At 46.3% G+C, this 19,601-nt stretch overlaps 1 protein-coding gene across 2 annotated transcripts in view; it reads right to left on the bottom strand.

The window, feature by feature from the left end:
- Window positions 1–19,601, bottom strand: part of ABHD12B (abhydrolase domain containing 12B) — a 304,395-nt gene that overhangs the window by 138,052 nt on the left and 146,742 nt on the right. For both annotated transcript variants that reach the window (XM_069638955.1, XM_069638954.1), the window contains exon 6: window positions 16,947–16,992. In XM_069638955.1, coding sequence (XP_069495056.1) covers window positions 16,947–16,992 — 46 coding nt within the window. The remainder of the gene's footprint in view (window positions 1–16,946; window positions 16,993–19,601) is intronic.

Below are 19,601 nucleotides of genomic sequence, written 5' to 3' on the forward strand. Positions count from 1 at the left end.
TAAATAACAGGGGAAACTGCTTTCTTAAAGAGAGAAACTTGAATAAGCAATATTACCAGCAGTTACATGGTGTGGAAGCAGAAGTCCAAAGGTGGGAGAGGAATGTAACCATGGCAAACCAATCAGTGCAACAAACAGCATCAATGGGTGTTGTATCCTTTTGGAAGAAGTTGTAAATCTTAATGTTGTTGAAAGTCAAAAAGGGTCATTACGACCTTGGCGGTAAGGGGTTAACGGCGCCGGTAATGGTGCCGGAGCCGTCAATCCCTTACCGCCCCATTACATGTCTGCTTGCGGGACCCCCAAAAGGCGCCTGGTAAAACCAGGTGCCCTTAGCGGGTCCTGTAAGCAGACCAGGGAGCCCTATGAGGGCTCGAATGGGAATGGGGATGTACCGGGTCCGGGTTCCTTGAATGAGGAATTACTAGGTCCTCCAAGTTTGGAATGGCCCGGTAATTCCTCATTCAAGGAATCCTGACCCGGTAAGGGGTGTTAGGGAGAATTCTCTCTTTAGGCTGAATTTCCTAACCTAGTGCGTCCCCCAGCAGCTTTGCTGGATTTCTGGAGTTTGTTTTTTTCTCCTGCCAAGAGTGAGACTCTTTTTCTCCCACTCTTGGACATGATTTATGGTGTTCCTTTGACTGTTAATGTGTTTTATGGGCTATCGGGTCCTTTACTCCATAGGGTCTCATGTGTTTTTACTATGTGTGTTACACAGCACCCTCCGTGCAGTGACACAGGGGTGTCGTAGTGACACCCCACCATAGACTCCATACCCTGGGACTGACTACTGTCTCCCAGGGCATGTAAAGTCATCATTGGCTTTACTAGTCCCAAATTATTAACAGAAACCGGTACAAACCATAATATTGTGGACGTACTGGTCGGGGCAATTCGATTGCCCCGGGGTCTGTTAGTCGAGGGGGCACGTCTCCGTCCCCCCTGATCGAGTTTTGGCTGGTGGCAGTGGAAACTACTTGTTATATTCAACCGCAAATATTTTCCTATGGGATTTTCCCATTGTTCGAGGCTACCAACTTTAATTATTTAATTCTCATAGCCTCGAACATACCGCCGGTTTATTTTATTAATATTAATTTGCCGGTTGGTATTTTTTGCCAGGTCTCGATTCTAAAATGGCGTTTGTGTTCTCTTCTGTGACTCCAACCCAAGTCGAGCCCTTTGTTCCACTTTTCGGCAGGCTTCTCCACAGAAGCCTCCAAAAGTGGTGCCACTCTGTCTGGGTACCACAGGGGGTTTGGGAGGGGGTTTAGGCACCCTGGACTGAGTTACCTTGGTAACTCAAGTCGCACTCTTGTGTGATTCGCCGAAGTGGTTAGCCGGCCGGCTCACCACTTAGCATGTTTGATTGACAGCTAGGCTGAGTGAATGGGGGTATGCTGTATAAAAGCAGGGCTTTGGGGACTGGAACTTCAGAAGTCGCCACAGGACCTGAGAATCCGACGAGGGAGAAGCTGAGCCGACCTACCACGACAACACCACCGGTGGAGCCCTGCGGAACCGACTCACCACTTCCCGACGACAGAGAAGATCTCCCGGCTGGAGAGGCTTCTTCCCCCGACTGGTGGGCACAACCAGTTTTACCTTCCTTCTTCGCAACCCAGACCGGTTTGTGGTCGAACTGCCCGTGCCAAGCACCCCGGCGGCCCGATAGCCACTCACCACTGAACCGCGAATCAACGGACCGCTCCTTGTACCCGAGAGACTCCGTGGCTGGTTTCTTCCCTGGCAGTGCAACGGACTCCTGTCTTCCTCCACGACGAGATCCTCTCTTCCTCCGGATGAAGCACCGACTCGCATCCGCTGCCAGGAACAACTGCCCCCGCTGGAGTGTTCTCACCACTTTAAAGGTACCGTGTCCGCCAGGCCTCCCTTTCTAAAGATTGCTACAAGGTAATAATAACCCCTTAACCTTCTGGACTGGGCTGGCCGCCTTGACCCTCTAACTGGTCCCTTTCTTTGGTCCAACTCCTTTTTGAACCTTTTCAAGACTTTTGTGCACTGCAACCGTGTGACCTTGGACACATTTCGTTTCAATCCTCTTAAAGCGGATCCAGCCTACTGACTCTGAATTCATGGTTTGACTTTGCCTTCCTCTCTTGTTATGTTCTCGTAAAAGCGTTGGGATCTGTTTCAATTTGTTCTCTGCTTTTCTCTCCCTTTTTAAACGAATTATTAGATGGCCATCTACGTTAAGCACTCACCGCTGTCTGAAAATAAGTGGGGCTTTACTTAAGACTTGTCTAATATTCTTTTAGGGGAGTGTATATCTTTTAGTGACGTGTTTTTGAATTGCTTACTATTAGTGCCTGTGTGTTTTTCTAGATGTGGTTTTAAATAAATAATTATATCTCTTTTACACCAAGCCCTGGTCAGTGTTTACTTGTTCTGGTGTGTTCTCTTGACCTATTGTGAATACTCTGTATACTGCCTAACTCTTCTTGAGGGAAGTCTGACTGCTCAGCCACAGCTACCAAGTGAATCTGTGTGGTACACACTGCTACCAAGTGGGTTTACTGCCAAACACCTGTGGTCTTAAATCTTTTGCAGTGGTCCCAGAGGGAACTGCACAGGTTTCTGCCTAACAAGGGGGTAACCATGCCGCAACCTCCAAGGTCGTAATGACCCCCAAAGACTTTGCTAATGCTGGAAATAAACCTAATCACAGAGTACTTGTTGTAGTGGTAGGAGATTTATCCTGGCAGGCGAGTACAGCAGGAAAGTGTTTATTGGTGGAAGTCTTGGCAGCTTAGTGGGCCAAGAAGAAGATATTGAAGTACTACATTGTGGTGAGAGGTTGTAGCGCAAAGAAAGTGGCAAGGCTAGTAATATGTTTAATAAACTGTGGTAAAACCATCCTGGCAAAACAGTGTTGTTTATAAAGAATAAATGTGAAGTAGTTGTATTTTCAAAGAGGAGAAGTTATATTGAACTATTCACTGGAAAAGTGAGGACAAAGACTTTTTGGTTTGACAAATAAGAGCTTGTGTAAAACTTTATTCTGAAGAGTGATGAGCTTTGTTTAAGCATAAGACAATCCAATTGCCATGTGAAACCCTCAAGGAGGAAAGTGATTTTGTGTTTTTAAAAAAACTTGGCTATTGAAAGGAACTTTGTGTTGCCCTTGAAGCAGAACTGGAATATTGAAAAGAACTTTAAAAATGTGAACTTTTGTTTGGGAAAATCCTCCTTTAAATCTGGGGAAGGGGATCGACCTTGATTACAAGGAAACTTGGTTATGAAAGCAATGTTTGAATATAACAAATGTTTCTATTTGAATAGCCACCTGAATACCTACGATGATTTTGTTGAATGCATAAGTGTGAGGGACAGACCTTTTTATTTTACAGTGTTTTTCTTTAGTCTTAGTTTTATAGGCAGGGACATACACGTTAGGTTAGGGAAAGTGAGGCATTTGTCACTCCCTTATAAGTTAATAAAATGGCTACTTGGGAAAAAACCCTTATCAAGTTGTCCGCCTCACATTTCTGACCCCTCACAGTGCCTGAAGGGAGCCATGACAATATGCCATTATGGGGAATGGAAGGGGTATATCTAAAAGGAAAAGGGAGGTACCATATCTCACCCGATGATGTCTTATCACCCCTTTCAGGGGCACCTCCCCCCAGGTGGTCCTCCCTCACATAGATGCTCCCAGGGTCAGATCAGGTAGCGGCTGCCGTACCTTGGCCACATGGGGAGAGGCTACTGCTGCAAAAGGAGTGATGACATAATCAGATTCCTCACACTACCATGTTAGAACCTACAAACTGCCTGTGTATTCAATTACCTTCTTTACTGCTAATGTTTTGATCCAAACACAATGGGAAAGGTGCTATGGAGGAAGAGGAGGTACCAGCTGGTGAAAGCAAGACTAACGAGAAGGAGAAGAATCACGATGATGATATATAAACCATGAACAAAAAACCTTATGGTTAATTGGGGGAAGGGGAAAAGTGAGAAGTGACCAAAGATCTCAGGTAAAAAGGTTTACTGCGCATTGGTAGTGTCTGTGCAGACAAAGTGCCTCATTACAAGTGTGGCAGTCCGGAAACAAGGGTGCCGTTACAAATGCCATATCATATCATATCATGTTTCCAGACCACCACACTACGGGTCTACCTGCCGGGTCTGCTGCGCTAGACAGGTCTGCCCTTCTGTATTAGAATTCCCATGTGACTTAAGTTAGTGTGTGCGTAGCTTCCTTCTACTATGTTTGCAGTCTCGTGTGGGTCCTTTCTCTACCTATCCTTTACTTGGTCGATTCTATCCACTCTGCATGTCTACCTTAATTGCAAATTGGTCCACTGTGTGTGCCTCAGCTACGTATCCATATACAATGTGACCCCTGAATTGATCTCCTTTAGGTTCAGAAAAGGGAATTACTTCTGTAGCCCCCATCTAGATCATTGGAGTCTAACCTCTATCAGCATATAGTCTCCAGATTTACTCGTACACTGAGTACAACAGTCTCCTCAGCAGGCCTAGGCCATGATGCTGCTGTATGACAGTTGTTAACAGTAATCTGCTGATGCCGGTCCCAAGCGCTTTCCCTAATCTCCCTGGAGAACCCTTTACTCTAATGAATCCTGTTACCCAGCATATTTGCTTGCCTTCTCTTTCTCTAACAGTCTCTTTTGTTAACAGCCAGCTCCTGCACCAGCAGTTCATGTGAGTACATGTCTCTATATAGATCAGCTTGGTATGTACCCTGGTTCTGTTACATGCTAAGTGGTGACCAACACCGGCACAGTTTTTTCAGCACTGGCAATCTTTCTGCAGCTGCCCTTCATCACGGCTTGCTGCGCAGCAGTGCCCAGGGGATGAAGGCATTCATCAAAGAAAGTTAACACGTAAGGGTTAACTTTATTTCATGGCTCCTATGGCTTCGTCCCTTTTCCGCGTCGGAATCCGCTCTAAGAAAAAATAACACACAGCAGACCAGTCGCAGAGGAGATCCTTGTAAATTACATTTTAAAAATGAAATTAATTCTGACAAAAGATGTGTGGACAAACGTGGCCTGTAGCGCCAATGTGGGTTTCCCCTGCCAAGTCAGACTATGATAGACAGAATGTTGGTGCAGCACCAGAATCTCACTCAGTAGTTTGCGTACCCAGGCCTGGGAACACACACGAACCCTGACCTGGTCAAATGTGTATGCAGTGTTCATACTTCTCAACCTGTTCCTTCTCTGAAGGGCGGCTGGGGTGGGGTGGGGGGGTTCAGATGTGCTTGGGTCTGTGCCAGACGATGACATTGAAGTTAATGGAAGCAAATGGAATTTTGAATGCCGCTAAAAGATTTCCTGAGCACTTATCAATGGTAAAAGGTGCCAGAGTTCACAGCTGTCATTGGTGCGACGTTGCAGTACTGAGTCGATAACTGGTGAATTCTGAAGCACAAAACATAATTGAGCAAAAAAGCAGTGATTTTCTGCGGTACATATTGGTGATTTTAGGTATGGCTGACAACACACCCGAAAATGAAAGCGTCAAAAAAGCAACAGTTTGGGGTGGAAAGGGCTCTTCTTTGCTGCCTTTTGTAAGTAAAATTCGTCCTGGCAAAATAATTAAGTGCTTTGCAGCGCATGTTTAAAAGCGCATGGCACATATGTGTTTGCAGACCGTCTTTTGGTGGGGGTGCGGGGAACGTTTTTGCTTTAAGGACATGACAGTTTTTGGAGAATATGAGAAAACGGCTATTTCGGAATATTTCGTTTTTTGGTCCAGATCATGGATTACAAAGTGCAGGGAGAACGTCAACTTGCCCAGGATCACAGAACAGGGCAGTGGGGAGTGTAAACAGAGGCAGGAGGAGATTCAAGAAGTGTTCAGTATAAACACTCACTGAGAATATCTACATGCTGAATAGCTCCCTGCAGCCCGTATTTGGGTTCTCTCCTACCAATCGAGGTGCTGGCACAAGCATTTGGGATGCCCATTCTTACTGCCCACCCAGTTCCACCCCCTGCTCGCCGAAAAACGCCACCTCATTGGAACTCTTTGAGCTTGCTTTAATGGAACCTTACACCTGCTACCACCTATAGCCAGGTAATACCACTACGGCAATGCCTGGCAAGTGCATTTCCCATGCCTACACAAAAGCCCAAACTGTTGGTGTTGCCAATGATTTTTACCCATGGGGTGAAGCTCACCTGGCTCTCTGTGACAATGCTAACATGTAAATCCATGGGCCCATATGGAAACTGAGTGCAAAGCAGAAAGAAGATGTTACACAAGCTACTAGTCGGCAGCGGGAAGCACTGGAACACTTGTGGCAGCTAAAATAATTGTAGGTAATTAGGAGGCATAGATTTCATTGGGTTGCTTATGGAGCTGCCAATCAAATGCCGAGATGCTGTACTTTCTGTATAACTTCCACCTTGAACTTCTGCGTAGCAGCAGGACCTTTATTGGCAAGCGGTGAAGTGTGCATGGTGCCTGTCCTGCTTTTTATGTGCAAGGCAGCACTATGAGTGCTGAGGCAGAAGATAAGAGGGCCACCCCGAACATAACCTCCACTTCAATATGAATAGGAAACCTACATAGAAAAGGCATGTCGTGGCCAATGGCCATATCCTAGGTCATAGCAGGGGAAGTCGAGGGGGAGAAGTGGTCTGCCTAAGATTCACAAACCTTGGCTCAAATAGTTGGATTTCAAGGTCTACAGTAATATTGTCTTGTGGAGTTTACTTACAAAAAACACATATTTCTAATTAAAGCCACATGACAGCATGTAAATCCTTATAGCATCATCTTAAGCCGAAAGAATATCATTGTGGTTTTAATGTTAAACTATAACTCCCAGAATGCAAGATAATGCCAATCTAGTTAATCCCACAGTACTTTCAGTGATTTAAAACATGTAATAAAATAGGTTGTGAAATAAACAAAGATAGATATGTGTGCTCCTTCCACATCCATCTCACTACTTACTAGGCTGTGCCAGCAGATACTGCAGCACTAAACATGTGACATGGAACAGTAGCAGGGTGATGGGAAGTTGTGGGCCGATCTAGCACTGAGCCGGGCCGCTGGCACCGCAGCGCCGCCGGGGCTGGCATTAGTGATCCAGGATTCTTTGGGCACTGACACTTATTATTTTACAAATTAAGCACTGGTTGTTACCTCCCGAAACGCCCCTAATTTAGAGTTTGTACTCCAACATGCAGTTTTGTCCTGTTCTTTCCTGACAAACTCTTAACACAATTTCAGGGTGCACGACAGGACAAATAAGCATAGATGGGGCAGGTTAGGGGCGTGTTCCAATTCTAGCCAATATCCGGCAGCGTTTCAACACCTACTGCAACCTGCCAAATCCTAACATTGAACAGCAATGCCTAGTCCATAACCAACCATAGGGCCTTTATCTCAAGAGGCATGTAGCGGTGCTATTAGCAACACATCCTCAATTCATACACCGCTGGCAGGGCCGTCGTACCTGTAGACATTGATAGGGGCTCCCAACAATGAATTTCGCTCTCAGCCCAGGGGTCACAAAAGATGCAGCACAATCCAAATAGCTCCTTTTTTCTTTCGAGTTGCCCTGTACTTCCAGGGCGACCAATAAGTAGCAGCATTAATGAACATTCTAGAAAATATTGCAGCACGTTCTAAGCCACTGTAGCCATGAGCACACCCTGCTACTTCATGCTACTGTCACAGGTTAACATCTGAATGGCTAATGGCGGGAAACCAACCCTTTTCCTGTTCAAATAGCTATAGCACGCTGCTGCTTGTGGGCCTCACTCTGAGCCAAACAGTCCTGGCAGCAGGGTCCAAGTCTCTACAAGTGGGAATGTGAGTAGTCCCTGCCACCCTCAGTTCTCATCGGTAGCTCATAGATGCATGCAGCAGCAGTGAAGACCACGCCAGTCCGCCAGTGGCACCACATCATAGCTAAAGTCTTTCCTGAATGGGCCTGCAGCTGAGCATGATGTCCTACCCTGCACTATGAAAGCAAGCGCTGTACTCATAGTGTCGGCTACTACAGCAGTTAATGGGTCGGGGTTGAATAAGAAATGCACAAGTGAAGCATGTAGTGGTTTCCACGCAAAGACAAGTAATGATAACCTAGACCCCACTAAAAAGAGAGAGCAGTAGCAGCTAAACTAGGTATAACAGAGGGTTGTGTTGTAATGTGCACGGGCACCTGTAATGGGCACGGGCACATGTGGAATGTTGATGCATGTTCATCAATCAACATTCCACAGCGGCAGTTGAGCAGGGACGCTGGAGGAGGGAGGCTGCGCTTGCGGGGTCCTTACAATACCGGGGTGTGGTGGAGATCTCGTCAGGTTGGCAACAATCTCGAAGCATTCCCAACTCCAAACCTACTTACCAAAACAGTGCACCAACTAGAGTAAAAACAAAACCAACAAGTAATCCTTTCACACGCGGCTGGTGGCAGGTTCCATTGTTACAGGAACCAAAACATTTTCATAATCTCGAACTGGAACAGGTGGCATTTTTCTGTCTTGCTATGGTTTATGTGCCCTTTTTATCTGAAGGGTTTTAGGTTGGGGCACTTGTAGAATTTTATGAAGGTTTTTGGTCAGAAGTATATGGAGGTAGCTATTGGTTCCCTCAGGTATCACAGATATGCAAACATTGGTGTGCCGTGAACAGATTTCCTGTTCAGAGATTATCTGAACAGTGTGGGCCCCTGAAGGGTTGGAGATTGAACCTGCTAAGCCATGGCAGCCCGAGAGTTTTCCACTTCAGACGCATGGTCCTCCAAATCAGTAATGGGTAGGGGTAGGCTCCCTGGGTGATTGCATCTGGCAGATAGTGTGCCTGATATTTTTGATCTCTTCCTTGATATCTGCCATTGGGGTGGGGTGTGATGCAGGAATTCAAGGAGCCTTGTTAGCACCTAAGTATCGTCTGCTGAGCAGGATACGGAGCTGCTTACTGAGCAGCAAAAGCATGTGTACGGTCCAGATTGCCAACAGGATGTTTCAGTATGCAGGGCCATGGTAAGAGAATGCCCGTTTCCCGCTGTTATTTTTCCTTGTATGACAGTTTAGTTACAAGCCTGGCGATTGGGCAGGGCTCCTGAAGAAGCTTGACCCACCTGAGCTACTAAGTATAAACAGGTGAGCGAGCAGTGGTCGTTTTATAGGTAATGAATGCAGTCATAAAGAGGGCTAGTCATCTAAAAGTGTGTGCAGCAATGTATGAATTTATTCCCATTTAAAAATACCTTCAGTGATATACCTCTTTTATCACTAAAGGTTACCTTCTTCACACCGAACCGTGACATATTCTACTATGTAATGGAGATAAATCTTCCAATGGGAACAATGGTGCTCTTCTTGTCTTGAATTATCAACATTACATGCTGTATTGTACCGTACATGAAAATAATGTAATGTAGCCGCTCGGAAAAAAATCTGTACAGTAGTATTTAACTGTTCAACTTTTAATATCTGCAGCCTTGGCCATCCCAATGGCCAAACTCTAACCCCACAATATCTGTGGCCATAAATGTTATTTTAAGACGCTAACAACATCTGCCAAACATCTGTTAGTGAGTGAAACCACTGGCAACTGTGATGACTTTACATTACAACAATAGGGCGGAATACAGTAGGTCAAGTGTGAATGCACCACTTTGCTGTAAGAGCAGTCAGGGAAGAGAGGGAGAATCCAAAAGTACAGTAGGGTGCATGGGCAGGGGTGAAAAGAGACAGGTAATGTAAACCACCTCCTCGGTCATGCTGTTTGTAAGTAATAAGGGACAAGAACATTGAATTAGCTCTGTTTTGCAGTCTCTAGCTGAGTGAATAGAGGAATTGTTTTATTAACAATTATAAATGTTTCTGCACATTTGGGAGCTATCCCATGTAATGGTGCGAATATCTGGATATTTGGTGACAAAATCCGGCAAATGTATGAATATGTGGTGCATGATAATAGTATCTCTCATATGAAGTGAATAACAGAGAAAATGATGGCAATAACTGGTATATGGCAAAGGCCTGGTAAATGTCTATACAAAAGCCAAAAGCAGCTTTGCCTACTAATGCAAGAATTCAAGAATGCATTAAAAGTAACAACGGTGGGGCGGATTGTATCCTAGGACCCAGTTAACTAGGGTTCACCTAATTGATGAGCTATTCACCCCACTGATGAGGCTCACACCAGTTTCAAACACTGATCACCAGTTCAAATGTGCACCAGATCTGCTTAAAACCCTGCAGCTCTGGGCGTCTAAATGCCTATATGCTTAAACAGACTTCTACATCACGCCTCCCCTCCCATTGGCAGCGCACCTGCAGCCATGGCCAGCGCATGAAGGTAAAGGTGCTTTCACTCCCATTGAATAGCAAAAAGCCGCCTAGTGATGAAATAACTAACAATGCCCCAAGCAAAAGGCTGTGCTTGACCAATATTTACTCAAGATTGGAGCCAAAACTAGCATCATGAACTGTGGGCAATGTTGCTGCTAAAAAAAAAAGTAGGAAGTAGAGAACTTGCTTCCAGCTGTACTATGCACAGGCCCTAAGCACAGAGAAATCACAAATACTAATCTGAAATATAGTGAGTTTAGAATAAAACTGCCAATTTGTTTTGGAAAATGGATTGTGAGAGCACAATACTGTGAATCCATACACATTTCATAAGTGTTGCATTTAAGCGTAGCCTGCATTCAGTAGACTTTCTTACAGTATTCTTTGTTGCAATGAAATTAAGGTCTGCAAGAATAATTTATATTTTGGAGCTCAGATATGTTATGCCTACAGTCAAAGAAAGGGCCTTTTCATTTGTGACTCTGACACTGACTCACTCAATCACTATAGAAGGAGAGGCGCTTGGTGCGATTTGATTATTGTATAGAGAACATAATGCCCCTTAGAGTTTGGAATAATATACAACAGGAGACATTATTAAATCTAAGATCAGAAAAGACAAGGCCAAAGCAAACAATGAGGGGGAGTGCTTACGCTGGAAAGGTGGGAAGAAAAGGAACCAGCATGTGATCAAAAGAAGCATGTTCAAACATAAGAATTGGGTTTGAATCTATCCACATATGTGCACTAAGATTACCCTCCACTGAGACAGAGGGCAATAAACATGCCAGCACAATCACCCACCCTCCCAGACATGTCAACTGAGTGCACAAGCAAAACCTGTTCCAGCCCGATTAGCTGCCAAAAAAGCTAGAGGAATCCCCTTTGAAAGAGGGTGGTGTGAGAAACCAGAAGGCATCTTACCTGTTAGTACCCGCAGATCTCTCTTTCAGATGGCCAGGGCATGACCATCGCCTTGGGATGCAGACCCTTGGTGTGGACCAGTGCGGGAGGATCACCTGGGTGAGGGGTCTGCAACACCTTTACCCCATCCTACCAGGTAGGATACGTGGGAACCTTACCCTCCACCTCTTCTCCTTTCCCAGCACTTTCACAAGGACAGCCCGCTCTGGGAGAAAGACTCACACAGACTGACATGGCCCGCTACTGTGGTCAGGCAAGGTCAGGCAATTACTGATGATCACTCACACCTGACTTCTATTAGACTTCTCCACACGGATAAAAGGCAGAGCACGAAAGCACACTCTGAGTGAGGCAAAGCACACAAAGGTACAGCAGTTTCAAGTCAGCAGCTGAACGAGGGAAGAAAGACGGCAAACCAAGAAGGGTTCACAAGAAGGGAATTACCCTTGACCTTTTCAGCCAGACGCTGTTACTTTCAAGAAACTTTCGAGGCAGAAAGCGTAAGGCCAGGAAACCAGGCTAAAGAATCCTGCATTGTGTTTCGGAGATACCAAAGGCCCTCCCGCGTAGGTGACCGAGGCGGGGCGGAGCAGGAGCAGCAGCCGCTGTGGTATTGTCCTTGATTTCAAGAACAAAGATGTACCAGAAAGAGCAACACAGCCGGTGAGTTGGGGAGTCTGATGCAAGAGCGGTCTGTGTTGAACTCAAGGTTGCAAGCGGCAACATGGTATAACGAGTGCTGGAACGACCATTGTTAAACGCGTGTGATGAAAGACACAAGTGAAGCTAAACTGCTAATGAATGTCTGAACTTGAGAAGGAAAGATACGATACCATTGACAGAGTCAATCGAAAGTCTCTGTAAGGCAGTGGTCTTCAAGCTGTTTTGGCCTGGGCCCCCCCTGAGCAAATTCTGGGCAGGCCGGGACCCCCAAAAAGGCCAAATGGACAGTATGTACAAATGGCTATGAACAATTGCGTGCCTTCATTGCACCCTACTCCCAGTATAGTCCCTGGGCTCCCCCACCTGCCCCAAACAGTCGCTGGGCTCCCTCATCCCACTCCTGCCCAGTCCCTGGGCTCTCCCCACCCTGATCCCAGCACTATCCCAGTGCACCCTCCAATCCTGCTCCCACCACAGTCCCTGTGCTACCCCCACCCCGTTACCACCACAGTCCGAGGGCCAGTGGGAGTTGGTGAATTTTTTAAGTGGAGGGGCATAAATATTTCCCACAAAAATGGCATAGCGACCAAGCACAGCGAGGGAGCCCGAACCAATCAAGGGGGCTTTGGGGGGGCCCCCCCACATGAATTTGTTCAAAATAACCACATGAATTTGTTCAAAATAATGGGTTAAAATGTTGCATTTTTTAGAGCATACTTTAAAAAGAAAATCTGTAAAAAGCCAAACAGTTTGCAATTGGCGCTGGGAGGCCAAGGGGGAAAGCATGGTATTTTTGACTGGACATCTATAATAGATATCCAGTAAAAATAAAAAATAAACACCCTGTCCCCTGAGCTATGCAAGGCTGGCAAAGCAAAACGCCCCCAGCCTTGCATGGCTCAGTGAGCATGTGCAGCTAGGGAACTGAACTGTCAAAGGGAAATAGTGACAGTTCAGCCAGACCAGGAGCACTCCCTCAGCTGGAAAAAGCAGGTGAGGCAGTGCTCAGTGTTTCACTGGGCTGGCTCCTCAGCTCCTCCATAATGGGTGAGGGGGCCACTGGGTGGACGCCCCCTCGCCCAATATGGATGAGCCGCCAGGCTCTGACTGCCCTATAGGGCAATAGGGCAATGCCCGTACCAAAAATGCAAAATGCTAGTGTAGGCCAGTCAAAATGGGCCACTTTTTTGGCCAATGTGGGCCAGTTTGATGAGTTACTTCACTATGCAGCTAGTAGTTTTGACCATTGTTGCTGAATAAATATTCTTTAAATATCACAATTTGCTTACATTTTAATAAAAAACACCCCCTTGGTTACTATTCAAACAGTCTGTGACTAAAGGAATGAATATCCATTTGCAACTGCGGGCCACTTTTTCATTGGTGCCTGAGACAGTTTTATGGTCCAGTCCGACCATGTGAGCCGCCCTGCCCATTTCCTCCAATCTAAAAAAAATTTAAATACTTTTTTTAACATTTCATGCTGGGCTCTCACCCCCCCCCCCACTCCTCCCCTCCCTGGGATGTGGCCGCACCCCACAGTTTGAAGACCTCTGCTGTAAGGTATCCCGCCAAGAGAAAAGAAAGAAGAAGATTGTTGAGAATAATTGTATGAAGTTAATCAAAGGGGTCCTGAGCCGGTTTAAGCAAAACCAATCGCACATTCGAAAATCTTTGATTTAGATATCAAGAGGTTCTGAGCCCAAACGAGGGAGATTCATATCAAGGCGATCCAAGCCTGAATGAGTAAGATCCATGGTGGGAGCCCAAACGAGGTAGACCAAGTGTGAATATTGTGATAAAAAGGGGGTCGCAGCCTAAAGAGGGAGACCCATTATAAACACTGAAAGCGAGAACTTGTGCATGTGAAAATCCTGATAGGAACGGAACTTTGAGACTTTGTATGTTACAACAGACCCTCTGCAGTAAGAGACTTTTTTGGAAACAGGCTTTAGCAGAAGACCCCGATGTCTGTGCCTTGAATTGTATCCTCGTGGCCAAGAAGACAGAGTGTGTGCGAAGGTTGAACATGCCCTCCTGCCCTGTGCTGAAAAAGTGTGGAAGGGTAGCCAACTGCTCAACCCTCCTGATATATTATTTCTTGAACACTTTTCTTTTACATACATCATTGTCCCACACTCTTTTGTATCTAGAAGTAAGGATTGGCAATAGGTTTATTAGTATAGGCCCTTTTATTTGGCAGAGACTTGACTAGGACTGCATTATTATTATTTGATGGTCGTAGCTTGCTCCCATCCTTAGCTTTAGGTTTAGATAGGTGTTCAACCAACCCATTTGAAGTTCAACAAACACCCTTCAACTGTGATCACTTGTGTCTGTCTTCACTGTTTGATACAATGCCTTCCTTACAGTGGGTGCATTGTTTGGGACTTCCACCAAACGGTCTAGCAGTCCAAAGTCTTAAAACTTATAGCAGAAATCTTGGTTCCCAGGGAGAGACAAATGCTGGCTGCAGCATTGAAAAACAAACAGCAGTACCTTTTGGCCACCTTGCCTCTACTTCATGAGTACTGCCTTCTGCCATCATGCTCCAAAATTAGCAGCTGAGTTTGGAAAGTTTTCCGGAGGCTCATAGTTCACCCATCCCAAAAGAATCAGCAGACCATCCAGAAACCTGTCCTGTTGGCACCTGCCACGGCACAGATTGAAAGAGGCCATCACGTGGGACACAGCAGCACTGCCCCACGCTGAGACAACCCAGGGTATTGTCATGATTCCTGCCTCTCATGTCCCAAGCCCTCCAAGATGTCAGGCTGGAACCAGGCCACGATCACCTACATGGCCCTCAAGGGCCTCTCCATCCCTACAAAGACCCACTTGGAGTCAGACTTGGCGCTTGTGGCACCAGACTCACTCACTCCCATAGGATAACATTGGGGATTGGACTTGTAGTGCATTGATGGGGACAAGATGGATGCCCCCACATATTTCGGTTCCCAGAACTGCATGTGCGGTCTAGTCTTTTGGGTGTGGTTCAGCCCAGAGACACTTGGGATATCCAGAGACTATTTAAGCCACACCCAGGCTGAGAAACATGCTTTGCGTTTTATGCACCTGCAGCGTGACACTCACTGTGTTCGGATCGGTCTCCAGTTGGCCTGCATCTTTCTTCTGCGCTCAGCTCCTGCAAGAACAAGAACACCGTTAAGAACAGCCTTACCTTGCGGCGCTTCTGCCCATCATTCATCGCTCCTTCTGTTCTGCGGGCATCTTCGGCGTGGTCATTCCCATCCCGGGCATCTTCGCTTATTTTTAAATACTGTACAAGCTTCAAACGCTTACCTGAACCACAGCCGCTCTGGGGGAACTCTGTCTCCGGAACTTCTCATCCATCTGCAAGAGGGAAAAGACACTCCAGGTTAGCATGGAAACATCTAGAGGCGCTGCATACCGCGCTTACCCACCGCATATGTTCTTCATAACCGGCATCCACGCTGAAAACGTCGCGGCACCTAAAAGACACAGAAAAATAACTCAGTTCAATGCAAATACGAAAGGGGTGCATCGCGCTCTCACTCACCTTCAGCGCTACTCATCTCAACAGCACGCCACCATCCCCGGACGCCGGCCATCATCTAAGGAAGGAAAGGAACGAAGTTAGAGAACTGTTCAAAAGACTCATTATACTTACCTGTCGGACTCTTGCCAGTGAAGTAACTAGGCAGCAACGAGCCCGCATCAATCAACGTGCCCCTGCGCTGAAAGCAGGATGGAGAGCACACTATCTAAGAAAACAAGGTGAGCTGTGGATCAAAGGGAAGGGTTGGACCCCAGGGAAGAAGGGGTTCAAGCACACAGAGACAAAAGGGAGTTAAACTCTACCAATCCTGTATTTCAGGCCCAGTCTCCAGTCGAATAGCCTCCAGGGAAGGGTTTGAGGTCGTAAGAGGTCAGAACAGGCTGAGTGACGTCCCCGTGGATACCAGGTGAGCGTTACAGGTATCCACTGCCATCATTACTGCAGCAGCTTTCCCAGATGACACCACTGCTGACACTATAACCAGCTTCTGTTGATTGTCCTACTTTGCCAAAAGAATCCGCAGACTGCCCATGTCGTGGGCAATTTGGTAAAGAAACCCAGAGCTTCACTTCCAGGATTCAATTTCCAAGCAGGGGACCATGAGTGCATTGTGCTTGAGCAAGAATTAGCTCTACTTCCCAACAGGAAACCGAAAGCTCAATGCCAATTGGCCAACAGTTTGAGAATTGAGGATATTGGGCCTCATTACATGGTTGCAGGTCTGGAAACAACACTGCCGGTAAGCTTGTCAGCACCGTTGTTTCCGGACCGGAAAACTACAAGTTCTGCGGGCGGGTGCTCTCCTGGCTGTCGGAAAGGCACCTGCTCCCAGACCTTGACGGATGCCCTGCCCATTCCCATTTAGTCTAATGGGACTCAAATTGGAATGGGAATGCGGAGTAATATTTTCCGGCGCCCGGCAATGAGGAATTACCAGGACCGCCGGGGCTGTAATGCCCAGGTAAGTCCCAATTGCTGGGCGCCAGAAAAAATAATGACTCCAGCGGAAGCCATGCTGTTTTTACCGACACAACTACTGCCGGACTCATAATGGTACCAGCTTCCACCTTTTAGCACCAAAAAACTGGAACCCCTCCCAACAGCCCTGAGAAATGAAAAATCTTACACTGTGTTCAGAAAAATGCTCAAAACCAAACTGTTTAATTAAATACTCTGCACAACTGCCTGAACTCTTGCCAAACCAAGCCACTGTAACCTTGCCTTCACGTATGTAACTTTGTATGCAACTTAAGAATGAAAGCAAATAAGCATTCTGTAACAAGCGCTACGATGCCCAAGGGCCGCCCGGCGCTATACTAAATAAATAAATAAATAATGTGGCCCATTGTGTAACATACAACTTATTTTAACTCTAATATCACTCAGCTTAATTTTTAGGACACATTTTATTTAAATCCTTTTTAAATTATGTGTTTGTGCATTAGTCTATTTAGGTTATTATGTGGTACTTTCTTATATAGTATACTCAAACAATGACATACCTCTGTAATCAAGAGCCAGCACATGAAATCCAGCGCCACTTAATACCTATTCAAGATAAAAAGCAAAAGCACCTAATTAAAGAATTACAGTGATTCTTCAGCACACATGCAACCGTACACAAAGGATATGCCCACAAAACAAAACTAATACAGCCATACAAATGCTAATGTGCCAATCTGCAAAGCAACTGTCATAATAGAACACACTTGGCATAGCACTTTGATGCAACCAACAGAACACTGAAGGCCACACCACCAACACAACAAAACACTCCATATTTCACACTTGCAAGCAACAACACTATGCTAAAGGTTTATACAGAAAGCAGCATATTACTCCTTAATGCCTTAAACACAACATACCATACTAAACACTGTGACAAGGTCGCCTATTGTTTACCTACAAATGAGGTCTGGGGAACTCTGGGAGCCAGGGGAAGACACCCGCTCTGTGATGCTACCCCTGGCAAATGTACAAGGATGATCCCCAAGAATACCTCCAGTCCCCCCTTAGCTGGCCAGAAAGTGCAATACTTTCTAAAGGCGGTCAAACCACCTGTGGCGAGGTCACAGTTGAGAGGCAGTGAGATGAGTTTTGGGAGACTGTGGGGGCCAGGAACCACCACCCGCTCTGTGATGCAGGCTCCAGAGGTGGTATTAAGGGGGATCCCCAGGGCCTCTACCACACACGTGTTGTGTATTACGGCCCTCATGGCCCCCTGAAATCCTCATCATGGCCCTAATGATGTGCAGTGTAGCCAGGAAAGAAACCCCAGTTGGACCTAGGGAGCGTGACTTGTGAGCCCATACTGGTAGGGCTCTGCATGTTAACATTTTTGGAAAGAGGGCAGAGAGGGACAACATTGCAGATATGCTTGGGAATTTGCGAGTGAGCCCTTCCTAGAAAGAGGGGATCTTGTGGTCCTTCTAAAAGTGCAATAAATCATAAAAATAAAACAAATGGAGAGCAGCATACCTGTGCCGTGCCATCTGGAAATCGCCAGCCACAGATTAGATGATACCTGACTCCAAGATTGCAGATGGCCTTTGTTTGCCCTTGGTGGAAAGTGGGATGCAGCACAAGTTCACATGTTGGAATTGTAGGCCTGTCCATTCCCAGCCAATTTCAAAACACACTTCTTATTAGTGCAAAGCTTTCATGGCTTTACCATCTATGAGTTCATTTACACTCCCGCCTAAAATATAAAACTAGGGCTAACTGAGAGAGGTGTGGAAGCTAGGAGACAGTTTAAGAGGATTTAGTGAGGCTGTGACGGACTGCAATCTGGCAACAGTGAATCCATTGCTTTTTTTTATTTTTATTCATTAATAAAATGATGAGGGTAATTAATTTCTGAAAGGGCAATCTCCTGATCAGACTCCCCTTCCATAGACGCAATGCCAGAAGCATAGGGTGCATCTGAGATCTGCTGCATTAGTATCCTGATTTGCAGTGCCTGTCTGTGTTCCTCACAGCTCCAGTGACAACCAAGTCTATGCAGCGCAGGGGCTGAATTTAAGATAGGTGACCCTGTACCAAAACTATGATGATAAGTAGTCCATGATTGTGGCAGGTTAAATTCTAAAATAAAGCTATGTCTGAGTTAAGGCATGGTACACGGCGCTACTTTTAATCATTGCAGCCACATTCACTTTGATATCGCACATGTGTCAGCCCCTGTGAGCCAGCTCAAGTTATGCAAGGTGATGTGTATCTGGGCCAGACAGGCTGAGACTGCCAAATGGCAGGCCAGGAACCTGAATGGCCACGCCTCTTCTTTCATCTGTTTATAAGGGTAGGTAGGGCCTTCTGCCAGAACCAGCCGTGCACTGCTCAGGTTCCCTATGCCCAGGCATCAAAGGAGCACACCCATTCAAAGGGAGTAGCCTTACACCAGTGTTCTGCATTTCACAAGGCATTTGCTCCTAGTAAGAAAGGAAGGGGACATTAGAGTATTCAGGAGGGATCTGTACAGTGGAGGAAGACTTCCACCATTTTGTTTCTCTCTGTCTCTCTCTCTCTACTTCCTGTCCCCTCCACTTCGTCTGGAGCAAAGCACTTTAGGTGTGATGAAAGAAGTGGACTTTGCCCTTCTGACAAGAACAGGGATTGGACCACTAAGACAGGCTATCTTTAGTTCAATCACCTGTGGATCTTTACCTTTAAAAGAATGGGTCCCCCACCACTTCTTTGATTCACTCTGGAACAACACCTGAGAAGGTTTCACTGAACCTCTTTTGGGAGAATTGTACTTTCCAAAGCCCTCAACCACTGAGGTGAATAAGGAGTAGTCCAAGACAGAAGAAACCTCTGCCCCCTACCCACTCCCAGGGCACATTGGGGGTGACTCCTGCTGTGGACTAAGACCTGTCACTCTGCACCAGAATTTCCCAAAGCTGGGAGACAAACCCTGAATGGATTAATCCTATCCTCAAGCCCCTCAAGTGGGTCTTACAACATCTGAAGGACCATATCAGCTATGGGTCCCTCTGCTGTAGCCTCAACGCCCGTTAACTGACGGTGAGGGGCATTGACACTGAGGGATGCCGCTGATGCTAACATCTGGCACTCCTACGAACCATTTTATTTGCACATTGAGCCGCTAGATGCTGCATCGTACCCTTACTGAGGCCATCACCTACTAGGTTCAATTC

Source organism: Ambystoma mexicanum, chromosome 14 (assembly GCF_040938575.1).
Source record: "Ambystoma mexicanum isolate Mex_15411 chromosome 14, UKY_AmexF1_1, whole genome shotgun sequence".
NCBI lineage: Eukaryota > Metazoa > Chordata > Amphibia > Caudata > Ambystomatidae > Ambystoma > Ambystoma mexicanum.